Raw genomic sequence first — 20,541 nt, 5'->3', positions numbered from 1 at the left:
ACACACACACACACGTGAGCTCTCTCACATACTCTGAAAATAATAAAATTTGCATCTGAATAGCGTGTGGATGAATACAGATGTATGACGTTAATTTGATCACCCTTTTGCAGGAACACTGCAGGAAATTTGAAACTTGTACTGTTAATTACTTACCTTGTAGTGTTAAGTATATAGGCCAATTCTTGTGGGAATTGGCCTATATAGATAGGGCTACATATTTATGTTTCTTACAGAATGTTTAAAAAGTCTTCTGAAGGTTGCAATTCCCACTGAAATTTCAGACTTCATTTTCCCTTACGAAAAATGTATCAACCCCTACAAAATGTACATGAATTAATTATGTTATTTAAATGATAGGAGGCCGTCTGCGCTCTTTAAAGGTTACTACTAAAGAGTGTTGGTTCCAGGTGCGTGGGAGTCCAAATAAGAATACTGGAGGAGATGGAGATCCAAAACTGAGGTTGAATGCAATAAAGATGCTAATTTGAACATCATGGTGCCCAAAAAGATCGAAACAAAAGTTTCCATCCTCAGTATAAATGGTCGGCACACACACCTGTTTCTATTTCAAGGATAATTGCATGTCACATGATCAAGCAAGAAAATACATCAGAAATTTTGTAATTGGTACCTAGTACAATAGAATGCATGATCTGCATTATACAGTATACAAAAGCGGACAGAGAAATATCATAAATGATTGGTACTATGATTTTTTTGGCCACCATGATGTTCAAATTTACAACAGCTTTCTGTGTGGCATGTAGCCTAGCGGTTAAGAGCATTGGGCCAGTAATTGAAAGGTTGCTGGTTTGAATCCCTGAGCCGACTAGGTGAACAATCTGACAATGTCCCCTTGAGCAAGGCACTTAGCCATAATTACTCCTGGAAATCTAAATGACATAAAATCTTTATTTTGCATTCAAGCCTCAGTTTTGGATTGTATTTATTTGTTCAGGCAGTGTGCGGGTCTCCATCTCCTCCATTAATTCTAATCCACATTTCATGCAGGATTATTTTCCTGCTGTAGCAAACTGATTCAAATTAAGATCCTACATGTGTATTGGCGCAAAACTTGCATGATATACTTTTTTCTCTCCATCTATTCAAGTTACTGACCCAATGCTCTTAACCGCTAGGCCATCTACCACCCCACCAATTCAATTCAAATGTGGTCTAAAATTGTTCCAAAGATTTCACAAGAGAGTAACAGTCTCCCAATTAAACCAGTGTTTCCCAACTCCGGTCCTAGAGTACCCCCAACAGCACAGATCTTTGTTGTAGCCCCTGATTCAACTTGTCATGGGCTTGATGATTAGTTGACAAGTAGAATCAGGTGTGCTTGTCCAGGGGCCATAACAAAAATATGTACTGGTGGGGGTACTGAAGGAATAGAGATAATTGTGCTCCCATTGCTTTTATAAAGGGTAGGGGAAAATATTGTGAGACAGCTTTGAAGAGAAACAAATGTGTCTTTCTGTTTCTCTCTTGTTAAATCTTTGGAACAATATTAGGCCACATTTGAACTGAATTTGAACTGTTAACTGACAAAGCTTCATCATTGTTCAACGCGGTGTTATGAAGAGGTTCTCTTACAACAAGGAGAGAGTCACTTTCTCTCACTGACATACATCATGTACATGAAAACATTCCTGTGAGAATCTTCTCCGCTCATATTCCCCTCGGTTTGTTCGCTAAAGAACAGCTATCACAGTGCCATCCAACACAGCATGTCTCACCAGTCAAAGTGACCGAATTAAACCCTTAGCTCTCCCCCCTCTTCAGTGACGGGATCTGTGTATGCCTGCATCAAAGTGACTCCGTACTGTAGTCGTACAACAGGCTCGGCGTGATGCTGTCTGAGAGGAAGGCAATGCTACCTGAATAACAAAGGGACACAGCATGCTTTGGACTGTCAGAACAGCCTTGGGAGACAGTGAAGAAGCAAAGAGATCATTCTAGAATGCACTCACTGGTTTGATTAGAATTGTAAGGCAGTCATTTTGTATTTTTTGTGAGGGAGAGTTCATTGAGGTGAGACAATCAGATGTTGATTAGCAGGTGTGTGACTATCCGCTATATCCTTTATGCTTATGTTTCCTGTTGACTTAGATGCTACCAATGTGTCTAAAACGAAGTAATGTTGTTCCCAAGAGAGCAGTACTGAACATCAGCTATTAAAACATAGTTTACATTGATCAAGCTTGTGGACTGAAGACAAATATAACTTTTTGCTACCAATTGTGTTCTAACTAAAGTATAAAGAAAGAAACACAACAGGTTTAAAATAATATATACGCTAGTAGCAGTTACTCAACTTAAAATACATGATAAATTCCAAATCCACTACCACCTTGGTATGTGGATCTTAACTTGGCTTCCTGTCAAAAATCTCACGATTTTATCTCACCATTCTGCGTTAAGTATCCCTTTACGCTCATAGGAATTGGCCTATATGGATTGGTCTAATTTGAAATGTTTCTTACAGAAGAAATCATATGCAGAAGCATGGTAACAATTGAAAGGGAACCGTTTGGAGACTATGGGGAAATGATTACACCAAAAGTGAGGACACAACAGTTCACCTGACAAGAGTGAATCCAAACATCACACTGTTGATTTTATGTGCATTTTACATTTACTGTACTTTTCACTGCATTTGTTGATAACGAAATCTGAAAATACTCTGGATACATTCAGTAACAGGATAAGAATATTCCTTGAAAATGTGAAGTAGGTGCAACATAAGACAAGAAAAATGACAAGAGTTTGAGTGAGAGAACTAACTGGTGTTTCCAAGTGGCCTAGAGCATGTAGATGTTAGTTGTGTTTGGAACAGCCCTGCATCCCCACCATCACACAATTACTGTTATATATATATATATATATATATATCGCATTATATATCGCAATCTGGGTCAGGTGGGAATCATTTGAAAGCTCTTTCTATTGTCAAGTTATAAAATATGATCGTACCAGTGTTACTCTTTCACAGGGCAGAGAAATTGTAATTTTGGTGAGCATAGAAAGGAGACATGAGTGCGTTCAGGAGTGTGTTCTTCACGATAGACAAACACAGGCTCATTCTGTTCAGGACAACCCAGGCTATGACACCATGTCATCTGGTAACTGTACATCAATCATACTGATCATAAACATTGACACTGTATATGACATGAGTTTTATGTTATGGAAATGTGAAGTGCACATTTGGATTGACAGGTGTTCGCTTGCTTGTATGACATCAAAGCGGTATTTCTTTCGAAATACATCGAGTCATCTTAATTTGCATAATTTCTCTCACTCGGACGACAAAAAAATGAGCGGGAGGGATGGAGGCAACTTCTTGTCGCGTGCGGTGCTCAAGTTCAAAACGGCTGTCAGTCAAAACCCATACAGCGTTGTGAAGAACTGAGCACTGACGTCATGTTTAGAATGTTATTGTGCAGACACTGTGTTCCAATTTATGCGCTTATCAGTGCCCAAGTCTGCCATTTTCAACCTGTACACATGTACAAGTGTAAAGGGCTACTCAAACATTTCAGTATGATCATTCAGTCTCATTAGTGTCTTTCCTGCCTGTATTCTTGCTCCAGCTCAATGACCTGAGGAGTCAAGTCTGGGTCCACTGCCTCAAATTAGACCTGTTTCCTCTCTCTCCCTCTCCCCCTCTCTCCCTCTCCATCTCCCCTTCCCCCCTCTCTCCCTCTCCCCCCCGTCCCCCCTCTCTCTCTATTCTCTCTCTAGCCTCGTTTATACCTGGTTCTAACATGCGTCCTTTGTCCTGATCTTATCCACATTCGGACTATGCCCGCGCTGTATCCGTTGCGTCTACAGATGGTAGTAAGATGTGTCTCTTATCCATGTACACTGTGTCTGCATTGTGACCAGATATCCTGGCCCCTCCCTGTATGCAAATTATTTGACAGTTATTCTTTCAATATTTATTTATTTATTTTAAGACATATATTGATGCAATAAGTCAATGGCGTTACCTGCCAACGATTCTAGAGGGTAGGATGATGATGAATGAAATGGTTTCACTATCCAGATCGGTCTACACAGGTAAGATATTCAGACATAATGCGTGTCTCACTACCTCCGGGTGGTGGTCAGGACATCCGGTCACCTTCAGATCCCAATGCATCTTTAAATCATCTACACCTGTCTAAAAATGTGGGCACAATCAGAATGTGGACAATATCAGGACAAAGGATGCAAGTTAGAACCAGGTAGAAACGGGGCTTCTCTCTCTCCCCCACCTCTCTTTCTCTCTTCACACCTCTCACAAGTTAATGTGAGGAGAGAAAGCATCTGTCAGGCATGTCAAATGGCCTGTGCCCAGCAGACCAGGCAGGGGACTCAAGGTCACCTCCTTGGCTCAGAGCAGCACCGTAGTCAGGTCCTGGGAGAGTGCCTGCGACACGGCCTTCGCCTCAAACTGCTGCTTTGACAGCTGGGAAATCAGAGTAGAAATACATTTAAAAAGCAAGAGGAGAAGGAGGAGATAGAAGGAGCTGCTGCTATCTTAATCAGGACATGGGTTGCTGTAAGTGTTGTAGCCTTGTTAAAGGAACAGCCACACACCTATAGGTAGCTCCTTCACAAAAGTATTATGTTGATCCAAATTCAATAGCCAGATAGAAATCATATGGTACATCATCCATTCACTGGAAAAGACCATTGTGATGCTTTAAGTTCTTTAACGTTTGAACAACCTTCTCTAATGAGAAGGGCAGATACTATTGATGTTGCTGTCCTTGGGGCAGTCACTATCTGGATAGTCACCGGAGCAGAAGGGCAGATACTATTGATGTTTCTGCCTTTGGGGCAATCACTATAGGGATAGTCACGCTTGGGGGAGTCACTATAGGGACAGTCACCCTTGGGGGAGTCACTATAGGGACAGTCACCCTTGGGGTGTCACTATAGGGATATTCACCCTTGGGAGAGTCACTATAGGGATAGTCACCCTTGGGGGAGTCACTATAGGGACAGTCACCCTTGGGGCAGTCACTATAGGGATAGTCACTCTTGGGGGAGTCACTATAGGGATAGTCAACCTTGGGGGAGTCACTATAGGGATAGTCACCCTTGGGGGAGTCACTATAGGGACAGTCACCCTTGGGGCAGTCACCGTAGCAGAAGGGCAGATACTATTGACGTTGCTGCCCTTGGGTCAGTCACTATATGGACAGTCACCCTTGGGGCAGTCACTATAGGGACAGTCACCATAGCAGAAGAGCAGATGCTATTGATGTTGCTGTCCTTGGGGCAGTCACTATAGGGACAGTCACCGGAGCAGAAGGGCAGATAGTATTGAGTAACTATAGCATAAGTGATACATATATACTGCAAATACATAGGCCATACTGCATGCTACAGCATACCCCACTTACTGCGCTGGGCTCTGACTGTACTATTGCATCATGGATGATGTCATTGAGGAGGAAAGGATGGGGCTGTGTGTTGAGACCAGTTCTACACTAATCCTCGTCCAGAACACCTGGCGTGCGGACGAAGCCCAAGTGGCCGTTATATAGGGGACTGGGTGTGGAGAACATTTGCTTTAGAATAGTTAAATCTGCTGTGGGAAAGGGTTTAGGGAAAGGGTCTAAGATAGTGTCGTTAACCATAATAGAGAACTACTCCCTTAAGTGTGGATATATCTGTAGGAACTATACAAAGGGCAACCATTGTTGTTTCAGCAAATCTCTCTCGCTCTTTCCCTCTCTCTGACGCCCACATGCATAGATGTCCTTATTTTAATCAGCTGAACATTTTCTTCGCTGAACAACCCCCCCAGATGCCCTCTAGCCCATATCCCCCCCAGGCAATAATATACTTGTCCAACCTCTTAAAGCCATAACAATAAGTGAATGGCCCCTGCAGCACCAGGAAGCCTATACTTACAGTACATTACACCGCTCTCCTTCATATGAGGCTCTCTGTCTGTACCTCATTAACTACAGAGCGCTGGGCCAGAGCCCCAAATGATCTCACTACAAAGCCATCTCATCTCACCCTCCTCTCCAAGGACTTCTGCTTCAAAACAAAATAAATGTAAATTGCCATCAATTTGGCCCCTGCCTGGCCTATCAACCACTCTATACCTCTGGGCAGCTGAAGGGAGGTCAGAGAGAGGGGAAACATCAGAGGGATATATGGGGGAATGTTACAGTCAGCCATCATCCCTTTATCAAAAGACCAACCGACTGCCTGGAGTTAACTTGGGAATCTGGGACGCCCTCGTGAAAAGAACCCAGCTAATATCAAAGCAAAGCTCGTCCTCTACCTTCCCATTGCAGTGATACTAGACAATGTTCTCCCCTATATGTCCTATTTGCATCAGCATTGTCTTGAAAATATTCAATATAACAATCTGACACAAACTGGGTCAAAGTTTGAATCGAGAACAACAAGCGCTACAACTGTGTGTACTGTACTAGAATTGAACTACAAGTGCCACGTACAACTCCCCACTGTATTTAGTCTCCCCACTGTTTTGAGCTTACGTTGAGTAAGGTCATGGAAAGGGAAGTAGGAGACAATGTTGTTACTATCGATGAACAGGAAACTATTACCCCAAACTAAAACATCGTGTTAGGTTCCAGGTTGTATGTTCATTCTAAATAATCCCAGAGCAGCAACAATGCTCGTTTCTAAAGCACTATCATCACGTAGCCTGCCATTAAGCTGTGGGCCAGAGGAGATAGGAGATATGATGCCCCTGGTCTCGTGGAAATGATGAACCAGCAGAGTTCAAAGCTGGGCAGGCAGCACTCAGATAATCGATTAGCTCTCCTTTTGGGAATGTATTCTGTTCTCAGGCACATTTAGTCCTCATACAAATATTTGTATCAGTCAGTCAGTGGGGCTGTGGAGTCTATTTTGTGCCATGCCACCAACTACCGGCTCAGTCCCTGTGGTTGGGCGCCAGTGCAACTTGTTTCCTCCCAGGGGGGGGGGGGACATCCTATGGACGGGGTTCTGCTCTGTCTTGGGGAAACAAATGTTCTGGATACAGAAACAGTAGAAGAGGCATGCATACAGCATACTGTGGTTATGTCCCAAATGGCCCCCTGTTACCTATTTAGTGCACTACTTGAGACCAGAGCTCTATGTGCCCTGGTCAAAAGTAGGGCACTATATAGGGAATAGCGAGCCGTTTGGGATGAATTAACTCAGCAGCAAGGGGAACCAGCAGAGTCACACCCTCAGGGGCAGAGAGAGACACTTCCTTGTTTGTTCTACTGATTAATCTTCTTAGCCCTAAGCTCTAGTGTACAGTAGCTTGCAGTGGCACTTGTTCAGTCTCTGAGCAAGAACTGTACTGTGTTGCATTTGTAACTAATGTAACTATCTTCTGCAGATATGAGTCAAATTACCATTCTTTAAATAAGTACCACCTTGCAACCAACATCGGAGAAGGCGTGTTTGCAGAGGGGCGTGGTTTCTATAGCTAGATAGCTACTCTACTGGCGCCAAAATGTGATGTCTCCCCTTTCATCTGGGGTCTGGTGTTAGCTACTTACTGGCTAGCTAGGTCTCCAGCCAGCATTGAACAAAAGGGGGGAGGGTCGTTCCAAACTCATGTCAACACATCCATCAGTGCTGCTGTGAACTGCATCCCAACAGACAACTGCAGATGTGTAAAAAACACATTTCCATCATTGATGCAATTTCAATGTGGTTTGAGTTGCTTCGTGTATCACCAAATTAGCTTGAGAGGATTTTACCGCAACACTGCTCACTACATCCACATTTCTTGACATAGGCATTTCAAAGAGCTGTCAGTCAATGCAAGCTCATGAATGTAAACTCCCTGCCCACTCAGCCTGTCTGTTCAAACTTCCAGGGAGTTAGCTATGAGAGAAAGAGTTCTTTTTCTCAAATATTGAGCATTTCTATCCACACAAAATATTATGGGTGATAGTTTTTAGTCACTCAAAAGGCTATTTTACATGGGAATCAGAATGACTGTTCGTGACCTTTTAAGGACACACCTCAAACATTGCCACCCCTCCCCTTCAGCGCAAGTGATCTGATGTTAGGACAGGTCAATTGCGGAACCTGGCGTTAGGGCTGGAAAATGCCAGTGCGCCAGTGTTTACATGACGAAATTGCAAACTAACGTGGGCTTGACACATGCGCCTCCTTACCGCCAACCAAAAATAGAACCAGTTGAGTTATGGTATTTTGGGGGGGGGGGGTGTTGTTTATACATTGTAGGTTGTAAGCCTTATTTGCATTTCTCCCAGGATTCCTTTCAAGTGAATGTGAGAGATACCCACCCATGACTGTGTTTGTTAGTGACAGAGAAATGGTTGTTGCATTCAGTAACTTCAGGTCCTGAAACCTTCACCGAGTGAATGCCTACAGTAAGTGAATGTGTTTAAATTCAAAGTAAACCCTTTATGACCTTATATTGTACATGTCGTAAGGCCTTTAGTTATGGCCTAGTTGTCCTCAACGTTGTGGTCTGAAAATATCGGATCATGGGTCACATCCAACCTGCAAAATCACAATAAGCTGGTTTGTGAAGTGATTAGTAGTGATGTTACATTTGATACCGGGGCTCCGAGGCATGCGTTGAAATCTCTAAACAGCGAACTTCGAAGAAGTGTGTCGATACGTGTAGCACTCTATCAGAAGTACGTCATCAATTACGTCCAAGGCTTCGTTTCATCACGTGCTTTTTTCAAACCATGTGTTGCAAAATGTGAGATCCCACTTATTTCATTGTGGTTTCGGTGCTTTCTTCAATTCCAAGCTGCTTTCAGTCACTGACCTCTACTGGACACCGTACTTACGAATATAGTTAGGATTTTGCCCATGTAGGTTCACTTGACTGGTAGCTCAGCAGGTAGATTAGGGAACTATGGGACACTTTGTTATGAAGTCAAATCCTGTTGAAGGCACACTATTTAGAATTATTTTATGTGAAACCACACTTTCTGCACATTTGTTCAAATAATTCATTTAATTTTGTATAGTACAATCGTCTGTCTTAAGCATCCTAAATAATGTCATAGATTCAATTTTTCTAAAATAGTAAACTTGATGGAAAAAAAGGGAAGCATGATGTAAACCTGGTATTCTAACTGATTATAGGCTACTACTGCCAACGACTTGTCTTGCACACATTCAAGGCCCAAAGTACAAAAGGAACCCCAAAGCATTATCGAATATTCCCCATGTTTTTTCTTTTCATTGGTCCACAGAACATTTTCACTGGATTTAGACTTGTTCAGGTGTGGTTATGCAAAGTGCAATGGGGCTTTCTTTTGTCTCTTCAGCAGTACAGTATTTTGTGTTTGTAGCTAATGTATCTTTTAACTTTTTGCTTGCTTTCGCAGGAGTTCTGACAACAACTCCTACACATATGACTGAAACAACCACAGACACTTCTGTAGGTAAGTACATTACTGTCTTCAAAAGAAGACCCATTGCACTTGTGCAAAGTGCAATGGGGCTTTCTTTTGTCTCTTTCAGCAATACGGTATGTTGTGTTTGTAGCTAATGTATCTTTTTACTATTTGCTTGCTTTCGCAGGAGTTCTGACAACTTTTGCACATGTGACTGAAACAATCTCAGACGCTTCTGTAGGTAAGTACATTACTGTCTTCAAAAGAAAGACCCATTGCACTTGTGCCAGACGCTTTTGTAGGTAAGTACATTACTATCCACTTGTGCAAAGTGCAATGGGGCTTTCTTTTGTCTCTTTCAGCAATACGGTATGTTGTGTTTGTAGCTAATGTGTCTTTTTACTATGTGCTTGCTTTCGCAGAAGTTCTGACAACTTTTGCACATATGACTGAAACAATCTCAGACGCTTTTGTAGGTAAGTACATTACTATCCTCAAAAGAAAGCCCCATTGCACTTGTGCAAAGTGCAAATGGGGCTTTCTTTTGTCTCTTCAGCAGTACAGTATTTTGTGTTTGTAGCTAATGTATCTTTTTACTATGTGCTTGCTTTCGCAGGAGTTCTGACAACAACTCCTACACATATGACTGAAACAATCTCAGACGCTTCTGTAGGTAAGTACATTACTGTCTTCAAAAGAAAGCCCCATTGCACTTGTGCAAAGTGCAATGGGGCTTTCTTTTGACTTTTCAGCAGTACAGTATTTTGTGTTTGTAGCTAATGTATCTTTTAACTATTTGCTTGCTTTCGCAGGAGTTCTGACAACTTCCGCAGATATGACTGAAACAACCGCAGATGCTTTTTTAGGTAACTACATTACTGTCTTCAAAAGAAAGCCCCATTGCACTTGTGCAAAGTGCAATGGGGCTTTCTTTTGTCTCTTCAGCAGTGCAGTATTTTGTGTTTGTAGCTAATGTATCTTTTAACTATTTGCTTGCTTTCGCAGGATTTCTGACAACAACTTCTGCAGATATGACTGAAACAACCTCAGATGCTTTTTTAGGTAACTACATTACTGTCTTCAGAAATCACACATTGATAAAGACAGAAGGGGGAGAGAGAGAAATGCCAACATGTTGTCTACACCAAAGTGTGAAAATACCTATAGTGGCGGACAAATACAATTGAAGTCGGAAGTTTACATACACCTAAGCCAAATACATTTAAACTAAGTTTTTCACAATTCCTGACATTTAATCCTAGTAAATATTCCCTGTCTTAGGTCAGTTAGGTTCATCACATAATTTTAAGAATGTGAAATGTCAGAATAATAGTAGAGAGAAGGATTTATTTCAGCTTTTATTTCTTTCATCACATTCCCAGTGGGTCAGAAGTTTGCATACACTCAATTAATATTTGGTAGCATTGCCTTAATTGTTTAACTTGAGTGAAACATTTCGGGTAGCTTTCCACAAGCTTCCCACAATAAGTTGGGTGAATTTTGGCCAATTCCTCCTGACAGAGCTGGTGTAACTGAGTCAGGTTTGTAGGCCTCCTTGCTCGCACACACTTTTTCAGTTCTGCCCACAAATTTTCTATAGGATTGAAGTCAGAGCTTTGTGATGGCCACTCCAATACCTTGACCTTGTTGTCCTTAAGCCATTTTGCCACAACTTTGGAAGTATGCTTGGGGTCATTGTCCATTTGGAAGACCCATTTGCGACCAAGCTTTAACTTCCTGACTGATGTCTTGAGATGTTGCTTCAATATATGCACATACTTTCCCTTCCTCATGATGCCATCTATTTTGTGAAGTGCATCAGTCCCTCCTGCAGCAAAACATCCCCACAACATGATGCTGCCACCCCCGTGCGCCACGGTTGGGATGGTCTTCTTCGGCTTGCAAGCCTCCCCCTTTTTCCTCCAAACATAACGATGGTCATTATGGCCAAACAGTTCTATTTTTGTTTCATCAGACCAGAGGAAATTTCTCCAAAAAGTACCATCTTTGTCCCCATGTGCAGTTGCAAACCGTAGTCTGGCTTTTTATGGCGGTTTGGAGCAGTGGCTTCTTCTTTGCTGAGCGGCCTTTCAGGTTATGTTGATATAGGACTCGTTTTACTGAGGATATAGATTCCTCCAGCATCTTCACAAGGTCCGTTGTTGTTGTTCTGGGATTGATTTGCACTTTTCGCACCAAAGTACATTCATCTCTAGGAGACAGAACGTGTCTCCTTCCTGAGCGGTATGACAGCTGCGTGGTCCCATGGTGTTTATACTTGCATACTATTGTTTGTACAGATGAATTTGGTGCCTTCAGGCATTTGGAAATTGCTCCTAAGGACGAACCAGACTTGTGGAGGTCTACAATTTTTTTTCTGAGGTCTTGGCTGATTTCTTTTGATTTTCTCATGTTTGAAGGTAGGCCTTGAAATACATCCACAGGTACACCTCCAATTGACTTAAATGATGTCAATTAGCCTATCAGAAGCTTATAAAGCCATGTCGACATTTTCTGGAATTTCCAAGCTGTTTAACGGAACTGTCATCTTAGTGTATGTAAACATCTGACCCAGAAGTGAAATAATCTGTCTGTAAACAATTGTTGGAACAATTACTTGTGTCATGCACAAAGTAGATGTCCTAACTGATTTGCCAAAACTATAGTTTGTTAACAAGACATTTGTGGAGTGGTTTAAAGACGAATTTCAATGACTCCAACCTAGGTGTATGTAAACTTCCGACTTCAACTGTATATTGCCAACATTGCTCTTTTCATGAATAATTCCCTATTTCTGTCCCTGGTGGGGCTTGTTGATCGCCTCTGTGTCCAGTCTGCCAAAAAATCTTTCCTGACACTCATCTTTATGCATTCTGGTCTTGTCCCATCATTGAGATTTACTGGAAAAGAGTTCTGAGCATTCCCTCAGTCATCCTCCATATTACCATTCTTGCATCCCCAAAACTCTGCATACTACACTACTTTGATGATGGCGTCCCATGTGTTTCCTCTATGTCCAAGGACAAACAACACTTCCTATTGATTTTATTAACAATCGCCCAAAAAGTGATATTGCTAAACTGGAAAAGCAGATCCAATGTTTCAACCATACACTGGCTTCATTTATTGTCTGACCTGGCCTCCCTGGAGAGATCCCCAAAATAACAAACTGAAGGACTTTAACACAATCTGGGAACCATTCCTATCGTACGTTGCCCGCAGGCCACCCCAGACAACATAAAAATGGTACCTCCTACCTACTATTAACAGCCCTGTGGTAACCTGCAACTTTTCCACAAGTCTTGCATTGTCTTGTCCGGTCCGGTCCTGTCCAGTGTGGCCGTCTCTTGATATGTCCTGTTTTGACATGTCCCTATTTTCTATTTTCCTCATTTTATTCTTACCCTACTTTTCAGTTTTTTCTTACTTGTTGGTTGTAGTTTACCTTCTTCACTATAATAGACAGTTGTATGTACACAGCAAATTTTAGATCAGTATTTTAACACCCACAGTGTTCAATTTAACACTTTCTTGGAAATTATATGTGATTCACCGAAATAGTGTTCACAAACTGACACCCCTAGAGTGTTGGTCCCTAACACCATGGGGGTTGCAAATTCAGACTTAGATTAACACTTTATTACAGTTGATGCTATTGCACTTTTTTTGTGTTAGGTAATAACACATGTAGGGGGGGGGGGGGGTGGGGGCAGAAATATTTGAGCTATTTTCACAACCACAATTATGGGCCCAATTGCTGTCGGTGGCGGGAAAGGCCTGGGTTTATATGAATAAACAAGTTGTGGGTGTTTCAAGGCTTGGCCACTCAGTAGCCAATCAGAATGTGCTCCATGGCAAAATATGTGGTTGCTTCAAGTTTACAGTCTTGTCATCAACTCCAATTCGAATGCTAATCCGTTATAGGCTAGTTCGTTAAATATGTTGAACATGTTTGCAGTCCACATTGTTCTAATTGCATTGCTTCAATGTGGAAATACATGGTTAAACATAGGCGGTGGCATTTGGACATGTCAATTGTAGTCAATAAGCAAGATTAAATTTACTATGCTATTGATGAGACCTGAAAAGACAGTGTCTAATTCTAATCGAATTCTAATATAAACGAAAAAACAACTTGTTTTAAATAGGCTATGTCTAAATACAGTTACAGGTACCATAATTGCTCCCCGTGGGCGTATAATACAGACAAGGTAACTTAGACGGTTTTGCGCATATCTAAACTTTTCACGGGAGCTGGATAAACATCCAATATAAAGAGAAAGGGGGAATGTCCACTCACTGTTACACTGCTCGCAAATGTAACGTTTTATAAACGTCATGGAACCATCTTACAGATCATTTTTGCACTTCTCCAGAAATGGAAGATGAAATTGCATTGCATTTAAGCCATTTCATCTACGTTATCACCACAAATATTTCAAACAAGTTTGGTTTTTAATCCAATTTAAACAATTTGCTTAAAACAATTTGCTTTTTAACAATTTAAACAATTCGCTTTTTAAACCAACAACAACGTATTCTAAATAGGATCGGGTCTGAGGCATGATCCCTTAAATCGCCTCTCTCGTTCTATGGCACTGTGTGCACACGTAGGCCTAAATGTCTTTACTCATAACATTCACATCTCTATTCATACCTCTCCTTTATATTGACAGGAAAAATGCCCCAAAAAATCTGCCATTGATATGACATTATATACTCTTAGATAAAAGGGTCCCAAAAGGTTCTTCGGCTGTCCCCATAGGAGAACCCTTTTTGGTTCCAGGTAGAACCCTGGGCACTGTGCGTCATGACTGGATTGGCTACTCTTAAAACCCATTCCATTATCAACTTCATTACCGTTTAAGATTGTCTTTTTGTGAGTCTTAAAATGTCCTATTTGCGCTGAATGAAATTGTCACCTCTGCTTGTGTTTGTAAAGGTCGTGAACGGTCAAAGTCATGTTTTGCATGACATTTGATTATATTCGGATGAGACGTTGATCAAGTTTGATCATAAAGTTACTGGGCCCCTCCCCCATGTCAAACACTTGGATTCAGGAGGCGGGATTACTAAGGGGAGAGGGGGACATCATCCTAACTATCATTTTAATACCCACAAAAAATAAAGAAAAGAAGAAAAGAAATTAAAGCAAATGGTATGAACAAAAATATTGGCACCCAGGAGAATAATTTGGTAATACAGCGTTTGCCAAAGATACACTACATGACCAAAAGTATGTGGACACCTGCTCGTCGAACATCTCATTCCAAAATCATGGGCAGTAATATGGAGTTTGTCCCCCCTTTGCTGCTATAGTAGCCATTCTTCTGGGAAGGCTTTCTACTAGATGTTGGAACATTGCTGCAGGGACTTGCTTCCATTCAGCCACGAGCATTAGTGAGGCTGGGCACTGATATGGGGCGATTAGGCCTGGCTTGCAGTCTGCGTTACAATTCATCCCAAAGGTTTTCGACGGAGTTGAGGTCAGGGGTCTGTGCAGACCAGTCAAGTTCTTCCACACCGATCTCGACATACCATTTCTGCATAGACCTCGTTTTGCAAGGGGGCATTTTCATGCTGACACAGAAAAGGGCCTTCCCCAAACTGTTGCCACAAAACTGGAAACACAGAATCGTCTAGAATGCCATTGTATGCTGTAGCTATAAAATGTCCCTTCACTGGAACAAAGGGGCCTAGCCCGAACCATGAAAAAAAGCCCCAGACAATTATTCCTCCTCCACCAAACTTTACAGTTGACATTAGGAAATTGAGGCAGGTAGCATTCTCCTGGCATCTGCCAAACCCAGATTTGTCTGCCGGACTGCCAGATGAAGCGTGAAGCGTGATTCATCACTCCAGAGTCCAATGGCGGCAAGCTTTACACCACTACAGCCAACGCTTGGCATTATACATGGTGATCTTAGGTTTGTGTGTGGCTGCTCGGCCATGGAACCCCATTTCATGAAGCTCCAAATGAACAGTTCTTGTGCTTACGTTGCTTCCAGAGGCAGTTTGGAACTTGGTAGTGAGTGTTGCAACCAAGGACAGATTATTTTTATGTGCGTCCTGCTTCAGAACTCCGCGATCCCGTTCTGTGAGGTTGTGTGGCCTACCACTTCACGGCTGAGCCGTTGTTGCTCCTAGACGTTTCCGCTTCACAATAAAATCCCTTACATTTGACCGGGGCAGCTCGAGCAGGGCAGAAATTTGACCAACTGACTTGTTGGAAAGGTGGCATCCTGTGACGGTGCCACAAGTCCCTGAGCTCTTCAGCAAGGCCATTCTACTGCCAATGTTTGTCTATGGAGATCGCATGGCTGTGTGCTCGATTTTATACACCTGTCAGTAAAGTGGCTGAAACATCCGAATCCACTAATTTGAAGGGTGTCCACATACAACTTTGTATATAGAGTGTATTTTTCACTTTGGAGTAGACAACATGTTTGCATTTCTCTCTCCCCCCTTCTATCTGTACAGTGCCATGCAAAAGTATTCATCCCCCTTGGGGTGTTTCCTATTTTGTTGCATTACAACCTGTAATTGAAATAGATTTTTATTAGGATTTCATGTAATGGACATAAACAAAATAGTCCAAATGAAAAAGATTTCAAAAAATTAAAAGAAATCAAAAATGGAAAAGTGGTGCGGGCATATGTATTCACCCCCTATGCTATGAAGACCCTAAATAAGATCTGGTGCAACCAATTACCTTCAGAAGTCACGTAATTATTTAAATAAAGTCCACCTGTGTGCAATCTAAGTGTCACATGATCTGTCACATGATCTCAGTAAATATACACCTGTTCTGAAAGGCCCCAGGGTCTGCAACAGCACTATGCAAGGGGCACCACCAAGCAAGCGGAACCACCAAGACCAAGGAGCTCTCCAAACAGGTCAGGGACAAAGTTGTGGAGAAGTACAGATCAGGGTTGGGTTATAAAAAAGAAATCTGAAACTTTGAACATCCCACGGAGCACAATTAAATACATTATTAAAACATTGAAAAAATATGGCACCACAACAAAACTGCCAAGAGAGGGCCTCCCACCAAAACTCACAGACCAGGCAAGGAGGGCATAAATCAGAGAGGCAACAAAGAGACCAAAGATAACCATGAAGGAGCTGCAAAGCTGGAAAAATGCCAAGGGGGGTGAATACTTTCGCAAGCCACTGTATCTATGTGTGATTTCTGGAGACCGTAATATTTACCTATAAAAAAGGCTAAGGTCTTTTCACTCATATGGACCAACTCCGTATTAATGCCCATGATTTTGGAATGAGGAGTTCGACAAGCAGGTGTCCACATACTTTTGGTCATGTAGTGTATGTATGAATATAAAAAGCTAGATATATGCAAATGTTGTAAGAACAGGCAGGGGGATATGGACATGACAAGGCTCGGTGTGAGCAGACGGAGAGCGAGCACGAGCCATCTCTCCCTGAAGTCTCTGTGTGTGTGTGTGTGTGTGTGTGTGTGTGTGTGTGTGTGTGTGTGTGTGTGTGTGTGTGTGAGCAGACAGAGAGAGCAGTCTTTCCCTGAAGCCTACATGCCTCAGTCTCAATTGCCATCCTGTCTCTGACCTCAAACAGTGAGAGTTAATAAGCTCTGTGAACTCTCCTCTCCCTGCTCAAACATGTATTCTTTCAGTACTGACACACACACTACTAACACCTCTTACCCTCTTTCACCCCCGGGTAGCTAGTCTTCTGAACGCAGCAACCTCCCACTCTCAGCTCAACCTCCGCCATGTCATCCACTACACTTGTGCCCCTGTTCAGGGAGGCTGGTTATCGACACATGTATCTTGATAATGACTTGGTGTGCACAACATACACTATGGAGTGTGCTACTGTTTGACCAGAGCACCAGGGGCCCTGGTCAAAAGTAGTGTTCTATGAAGGGAGTAGGGTGCCATTTGGGAGGCATCCTTGGAAAGGGTTGCACATTTTTCGATAGTGATTAATTAATCATTAATGATAGGCTAACTCCTCTGATGAAGCAGGTAATTAAGAGTTAATGAGGTATTGCACACCGAAGCGTCCCAGCACACTTCTTTTTTTTTTTTGCTTGGCACTTTTGAAGTGTGACTTTTTCCCCTACACACCTGGAAGTTGTTCCGGGAAGGGTGTGTGTGTATGTGTGTGCGTGATGCACTGTAAGATAGGTTGGGGGGAGGGGATGACACACATTGAGCTGATTGGAGTGTTTGTGTCCCCCGGCTAGATTAAAGTCAAGGTGGATTGGACAGCTGTTCCATTGCAATAACTTATACTTAGCATCTCCTTCATCACTCTTTATTTAGTCTCCCTTCCACTTTTGACAGGTAGAAAGGCACCTTCTACCTGTCACTGTTTTAGTGAGAGAATAACATTCAGTCAACAGGCCCTGTGCTAGACTAGTGTCCTGTCCAGGGGGTGTACTTGTACGTCAAGCTGCCTCCAATGCTTCAGACACAGGAGAATCAGGAGAGAGGCTACTGAAAGTCAACAGTATAGCTGTACTCAAAGCCACATCGTATACTGTACACACAACTCTGTCAGTACTGTATATAGTTCGAAACCAGAGTCAAACTACGGAGATAAGCAACGCAAGCGAGCGTCAAACAAGCTAGTGTAATGAATGTATGGTGAAATCTGAAGGCAAATGTAATGATGAATCAGTAGGTAATGCACATGTCTGTGTGTTGACTACGAGGCTCTGTCTCTCTGATGTCATTATCGTGTTGTCTGTTCTGGTGTCATTTGCAGTGGGAGCCGCCAACGTAGATGATGAATCCGTTCGAGCCATTGTCGTAGGTGAGAAATATATCAATCACAATGTATTTATAAAGCCGTTTTTCTATGAGCAGTTGTCACGAGGCGCTTTCCATTAACCCGGCCTAACCCCTAAGCTTTAGAGATGGTTATCCAGATGTGGAAGCCTTATTGTTCTCTCTGTAGTCTGAAAACGGAACTAGTTCCATGAGTATTACGTAAATGGAAAGTCCTCCACTCATTGTTTCTGGTTTCACCTATATAGTTGTTATCGTTTCCCTTGCCATGCGGAGGCAACAATGCTGTGACATCTTTTTTTTTACTCTATTAAAGAAATGTCATTTATTTTACTTCCATTTGAAGTCAATTTGCAGGTGCTCTTATCCAGAGGAACGTATAGAAGTGTCTCGCTCAAGGGCACGTCGACAGGTTTTTCACCTTACGGATTTGAACCAGTGACCTTTCGGTTACTGGCCCAACAATCTAAAAACGCTAGGCGACCTGCCGATCCACCTACCTGAAATCAATGACCTAACACATAAAATGTTTATGTTTCTTTGATTTTCTAGTTCACGATTACTACTATGATAACGTGTCTTATGAAAAAACATATTACTCTTTAAAAGAGTATTCTATATTTTCAGAGACCATTCTCCCCTCTGTCAGTCTAATTTATACCCGTCTCTCTCCCTTCCCAGGAGTCCCTTTAGCGCTGTTCCTGGCGATTCTCCTGGCGCTGGCGCTGGCGCTGGTGCTGCTGTGCTGCACCAGCAAGCGTAAGGGCACTTACTACACCAACGAGGCCGAGTGTGGTGATTCTGTCGACTCGTATGGCGGTGCCTTTCAAAGCGAAAAGGTTCTACTAGAGATTTTGAACGAGGAAGAATAGAAAAGAGAATACTTCATTTGAAACAGGACTTTTTCCGATTCTAAACCGGGGCCAGTTGTCAACTCAAGATGCCAAACATTTTCTACGGAATTGGAAATTCCTATGATGGTCATCTAATTTCAAGGCAACATTTATATGGGGCCTACAACCATCTCAGCTCTGCAGATTTTGCCACGAAGAGACAGAATCATTAGATCACTTATTTTTGTATTGCCCATATATACACTATGTATACAAAATGATGTGGACACCCATTCAAATTAGTGGATTTGGCTATTTCAGCCACATTACAGCCTTATTTCCCTCATCAATTAATATACAGAAGCACTTTAATAAACAATGAATATTCATTACATGTGACTAACTTCAAGCTTACAAATAGAGCACAATAGTTAAACCAATATCAGATTGTTGAGGTTTCGAAAAGATGTATAAACTAGAGAAATTAACAATCCTAACATATAATAACCCTTTTGTTTTCCTTTTTAAAAATATTTTTATACTCAGAAGATAGTACCTTGTTTGAATTTCTATTATGAGGATGTTGAGCGGGCTTAATGTATAATAATGTATAGCATTGCTGAATGTAATATCTCTTTTTAATTTTTTCTAAATTGACGTCCAGTAGTAATCTTAAATCAAGGCATAGGCATCTTTCCTAACGCCAAACTGGGTGTTTGTTCTTTTGTCCTGAAGGTACTAATAACTGAGAAAAGGACATAAGACCATAAGAACACCAAAAAAAAACACTTTCATGAAACTCGACAGACATTTCACCTACGACAATACTGGAAACAAATCAGTCAAAAATGTAAATTCCCCTTCTTCTTATGCAAGTCTCTGTAACTAATATATTACCATATGATTAAAGAGAAACGACTTTGTTGTGACTAATGAAAACAGTGTCTAATTAGCAATAAAACACTTGGTTCCAGGGAGGAAGGACTTTTTGTATCAACAAGGTAACAACAGGGAAGTTTCAAAAGGACACTGTAGACAGCTGAATCACAAGGGGGTTTGTTCCTTAGACACTGCCCCAGCTAGGTAGAAAGGCTTCCATGTAGCTCAGAGAGGGCATATCAACAGGAATGCCCTGATAAATGCTCAAAGTATTAACATCCCAAAATACGGTATCGGTGATTAAATGTGGTCCAGTTTCTGTTGAAGATAATGCATGTCTGTTGTTTTATCACATGAAAGTCCCATTCATACAAATCATTAAAATCCAGACGGAAAATATTTACACAAGAAGCCACCTAATATCACACAGTCAAACTCTTCAGTCATTTAGTAAGTTCACCATTCTGCGAACGGAATCAAGCTACACATTTGATAAATTTGCAAAATCAGCCACTCGTGTTTTTTTCTCCAAATTAAGAGTTTACTTGTATACCCAGTCGAAAAATCGGATTATTCAACGCAACATCTGGTTTCAGAGAACCAAGATATAGGGGCACAAGTTTGCACTTCAGTAGTATGTGTTAATGAGATGTAGAAGCTTATGGAGGATTTTGTGTTTTCTAT

The 20,541-nt window shown here is 41.8% G+C and overlaps 1 protein-coding gene across 5 annotated transcripts in view; it reads left to right on the top strand.

The window, feature by feature from the left end:
• The window catches only part of LOC129840393 (uncharacterized), a 21,364-nt gene extending 1,447 nt beyond the window's left edge, over nucleotides 1-19,917 (top strand). The window contains exons 3-11 of one of the 5 annotated variants that reach the window (XM_055908228.1): nucleotides 9,363-9,419; nucleotides 9,559-9,612; nucleotides 9,794-9,847; nucleotides 9,988-10,044; nucleotides 10,184-10,237; nucleotides 10,377-10,433; nucleotides 16,187-16,267; nucleotides 18,123-18,170; nucleotides 18,827-19,917. In XM_055908228.1, coding sequence (XP_055764203.1) covers nucleotides 9,363-9,419; nucleotides 9,559-9,612; nucleotides 9,794-9,847; nucleotides 9,988-10,044; nucleotides 10,184-10,237; nucleotides 10,377-10,433; nucleotides 16,187-16,267; nucleotides 18,123-18,170; nucleotides 18,827-19,017 — 653 coding nt within the window. In that variant the 3' untranslated portion in view covers nucleotides 19,018-19,917. The remainder of the gene's footprint in view (nucleotides 1-9,362; nucleotides 9,420-9,558; nucleotides 9,613-9,793; nucleotides 9,848-9,987; nucleotides 10,045-10,183; nucleotides 10,238-10,376; nucleotides 10,434-16,186; nucleotides 16,268-18,122; nucleotides 18,171-18,826) is intronic. The other 4 variants (XM_055908229.1, XM_055908230.1, XM_055908231.1 and 1 more) reach the window with 4 other exon arrangements.
• Nucleotides 19,918-20,541: the final 624 nt, after the last annotated feature.

Source organism: Salvelinus fontinalis, chromosome 41, assembly GCF_029448725.1.
Source record: "Salvelinus fontinalis isolate EN_2023a chromosome 41, ASM2944872v1, whole genome shotgun sequence".
NCBI lineage: Eukaryota > Metazoa > Chordata > Actinopteri > Salmoniformes > Salmonidae > Salvelinus > Salvelinus fontinalis.
Note: the sequence above shows the minus strand (reverse complement) of the source record. Positions and strands in the feature narration are given on the sequence as shown.